The following is a 4,102-nucleotide window of genomic DNA, read 5'->3' on the forward strand; positions in this document are numbered from 1 at the left end:
AAATAAAAAGTTTTGGCTTGGTAGTGGTGGAAGGGAGGTGGTGTTACTGTTTAGCCCCAGTTCAATCCTTGTTGAGCAGACGGTGATCAAACACATTCCAACCACGACCATCCTGTCTGTTTATGTATATTTATGACTACACAATATAATGTATTCCTTTCATGTTTAAGGCAGTAGTGTGCTATTTCTAGCCTGCCAAATCGCTACATAGTCCTCTAAGTTTGGTGGGAACAAGAATCATTAATTGGAAACTGGGTGCATCACCTAGTCCAGGAATCGAAACCACAATCTTACGATCATGAGTCTAACACCCTAACCACTAAGCTACGTGCCTCCCTCTCTACCAGTCATGAGCAAACCATTTGGTTTCGCATAAAGAATACAATGGAGTGTTAGGTAACAATCCAATTATTTAACTTTACACTCATCAGAGTATTAGTAGTAGTAGTAATCTGTTTTATTATAGGCACAAGGTTTGAAATTATGGGAGAGGGGGATAATCAATGACACAAACCCCAATATTTAACTGGTACTTATTTTTATCAACTCCCACCCCACTACCATCCCCTAGAAAAAATCAAAATCAAAGTGTGTCAATTATTTTGTTGATGTTACAGGGCAACCAAGGTTCCAACGAAGTCGAAGAACTGAAGAATCGGTTGGCTGAAGCTGAAGAGGATAAAGGTAACCTACTCCTGCAACTCGTAGACTTTGATGATGTTAAGACATTGCAAGGTGACTAACTTTCCACCTCTCCTAACACTGCTATTAATACCTGCTCTTATCTCACAAACACTACACTGTTCACTGTTTCTCACTTGTTAAATTTCGTCAGCTGCTTTTTTTGTAAATTTAATTTCTTAGAAAATTTATATCAGGAATTTGTGAAAATCATTTAAAGATTTCTAATGAGGCCAACCACGAGTTTTCTTGGGTTTAGAAAAAAAAAAATTTTTTTTAACTGATCATAACATTCCTATTAATTTTTAAGGGATTAATGTGCTGTTTGAAGGTCCAGGTAAGAAAAAAAAAATGAAGTTTACTTTAGTGAGATTTGAACTCAGAATGTAAAGAGTTGTAACAAATGCTGCTAAGCATTTTCTCTGATGCTCTAACAATCAAGCCAGCTTGCTGCCTTAATAATAATAATAATAATAATAATAATAGTAATAGTAGTAGTAGTAGTAGTAGTAGTAGTAATCTGTTCTACTATAGGCACAAGGTTTGAAATTTTGGGAGAGGGGGATAGTCAATGACATGAACCCCAATATTCAACTGGTACTTATTTTTATCGACTCCCAACTACCAGCTCACCACCTCAATAATAATGATAATAATAATAATAATAATAATAATAATAATAATAATAATAATAATAATAAAAGTCCTTTCTACTCAAGGCACAAGGCCTGGAATTTTGGGGGAATGGACTTGTTGTCTACATTGACAAATAGCTCAACGGATGCTTATTGAAACTCATACTGCTGACCCACAGAAAAGTGAAATCCTGTATTTTGCACTTAAAATATAGAGCACAAGATGGTGTTAGATGTTAGGAATACACACTGTTTATTTAATAAATGATTTGTGACAATTTGTTGAACTGTTTCACTTACAATTTTTCACTTGCAGGAGAATAAACTAGACACACACACACTCTATATATATATGTAGTGAGAATTTACAAAAAAAAAACAAAAGACGAAGACGGGTGTGTAAACAACAAACAGATGTATTAGTTTAACGCTTGGGAAGTGAGAAAGTCTTTTACATTTCGAGCCTACGCTCTTTGACAGAGAGAAACACAGAAATAAACAGGGAGAGAAAATAGGAAAAGGTTTAGTGGCTAGCGATCTATCATGGTGAAGGCCAGACAGAAGGGTCACACAGGAGAGCTAGGAAGAAGGGGAGATAATGAAGTAGTGATGATCCCAAAACGAAGGTGCGCATGCGTGTGTATGTGAGAGCGTGTATGTGCATGTGGAAGGGGGATGGTAACATTAATGTGTGCGTATGTGCATGTGTAGGTGTGAGGATGATGGTGTAGGTGCTGGGAAGTGGTCAGTGCTAGTGTGTGTGGGGTGGTGTGGTATGGTATGGTGGTGTGTGGTATGGTGGTGTATGGTGTGGTGTGGTGTGGTGGGGTGTGGGGGAGGCGAGAGTAGGGGAAGCAAAGGTGGGGGTCTAAGGGATGGGGTGACACACACTCAGACATACACACGTATATCCATACTTATATACAGACATGTACACACATGCACACTCATACATGCATACACACATATACTAATACATATGCATTCACACACCCACACCCACACACACACACACACACACACACACTTTTATTCTCCCTCTCCATTCACAGTTTATTTTCACTACTCTACCTTCTCCTCTTCTCGCTCACTGCATGTAGCTTGCTAACACTTGATTCTTACACTAGTCCATATTAGAACAGCCACTTCCTTCAGTGCCGCTGCCTCTTCTTTCATTCTGCTTCCAGTCCTCCCTATTTTCTTTCACTGCTCTCTCTGTTTTATAGCTGCAGTGTCCTATAGTTGCTTTCCCCTCTATACTTCCACTCCCGCACACACATATGCATTGTGCAAAGGGAAGGAAGTCCAGACGGTAAACAAATAATGTTAAGGTAAGATTTTAAGATTAGTTATTCTTTAGACCCACCTTATCCACGAAATAAACCTGTGATAGAAAGCATTCCAATCATGACCATCCTTTGGTATTGTATATCATGGATTACATTGTCCAATGTGATCTTTCTTTTAAGGCTGTAAGGCAGTGATTTTTAATATGGTTGGCAGCATGCCCTTGGTGGCACGGTGAGCTAATAAGGGGGTGCTAAATGTCAAGGGAACTCTCTGGGAGGGAGCTGAGTATTTAGACAGGTTGTGATTTACCCCAGAAATAAAATGTTTGATCCGGATACACTATATATATTTTAAACACATGATATGAGTGAGGTGAAGGCACATGGCCTAGTGATTAGGTGATTGGGAGATCACAGTTTTGATTCCCAGACCAGCTGCACATTGTGTTCTTGATTGAGCAAAATACTTCATTTCACATTGCCCCTGTCCACTCGGCTGTAAATGGGTACACCCTGCAATGGAATAGCCTTCTGATTAGGAGCAGTGTTGGCCTGCTCACCTAGCCACTAAAAAAAAAAAAGAAGTAAAGTTACCTTCTCTAGTCATAGCGACTCATAAGGGCTGCTTTCCCAGTTTTATGGGATATATATTCCCCACTGCCCTGGATGGGACGCCAGACCATCACAGGGTTACTCCTTTTTCCCAGCTGAGTGGACTGGAGCAACGTGAAATGAAGTGTTTTGCTCAAGAACACAGGGCATCACCCGGTCCAGGAATCGAAACCACAATCTTACGATCTTGAGCCTAACACCCTAACCACTAAGCTACGTGCCTCCCTCTCTACCAGTCATGGGCAAACTGTGGCCCATGGCACTTTCTTCTTGGCACACCTAATGAAAAATGAGCCATGTGTGGCCTGCTGGTTGGAAAAGACTGCCATGTCTGGTGTAGATGCTCCTTTAGTGGTTGTTTAGCCCCAGGTTAACTCTGATTGAGTAGATGTATGACAGAAGACACTCCACCCATGACTATCCTGTCGGTTTGTATATCGTTATGCCTCTATTCATCCTCCCACACGACCTCAGACTCAACATGGAGCCTATTTCAAGTGTGTGGAGGAGGTGTGCTGCTCTCTGGTCAAGAGGGTGGCTGCTGGAGGACCCTGTGTCTGGCAACAGGACTCTGCACCATTCAACACAAGCAGGAGAACCCAATCATGGCTGTCAGACAATATCTGTGACCACATTACCCCTAACATCTGGCCACCTAACTCTCCAGACTGCAACCCCTATCATTATTGTGTGTGGGGCACAGTTGAGCGAGAGACCAGCAAAACTCCTTGAAACACCAAGCATGAACTAAAGGCAAGGATTATGGCAGCATTCACCAATTCAAACAAGGATACCGTCCAGAAGAGTTGCAGGAGACTCCGGAGTCATCTGGGGGCCATGGTTGAAGCCAATGGTGATTTTATTGAATAAATTTACTCTTTAGTA

The 4,102-nt window shown here is 41.1% G+C and overlaps 1 protein-coding gene across 1 annotated transcript in view; it reads left to right on the forward strand.

Moving 5' to 3' along the window:
- LOC106871201 (A-kinase anchor protein 9) overlaps window positions 1–4,102 on the forward strand; it is a 53,100-nt gene that overhangs the window by 22,108 nt on the left and 26,890 nt on the right. The window contains exons 7-8 of the mRNA XM_014917547.2: window positions 618–704; window positions 992–1,018. Of these exons, the coding sequence (XP_014773033.1) occupies window positions 618–704; window positions 992–1,018 (114 nt within the window). The remainder of the gene's footprint in view (window positions 1–617; window positions 705–991; window positions 1,019–4,102) is intronic.

This window comes from Octopus bimaculoides, chromosome 23 (assembly GCF_001194135.2).
Source record: "Octopus bimaculoides isolate UCB-OBI-ISO-001 chromosome 23, ASM119413v2, whole genome shotgun sequence".
NCBI lineage: Eukaryota > Metazoa > Mollusca > Cephalopoda > Octopoda > Octopodidae > Octopus > Octopus bimaculoides.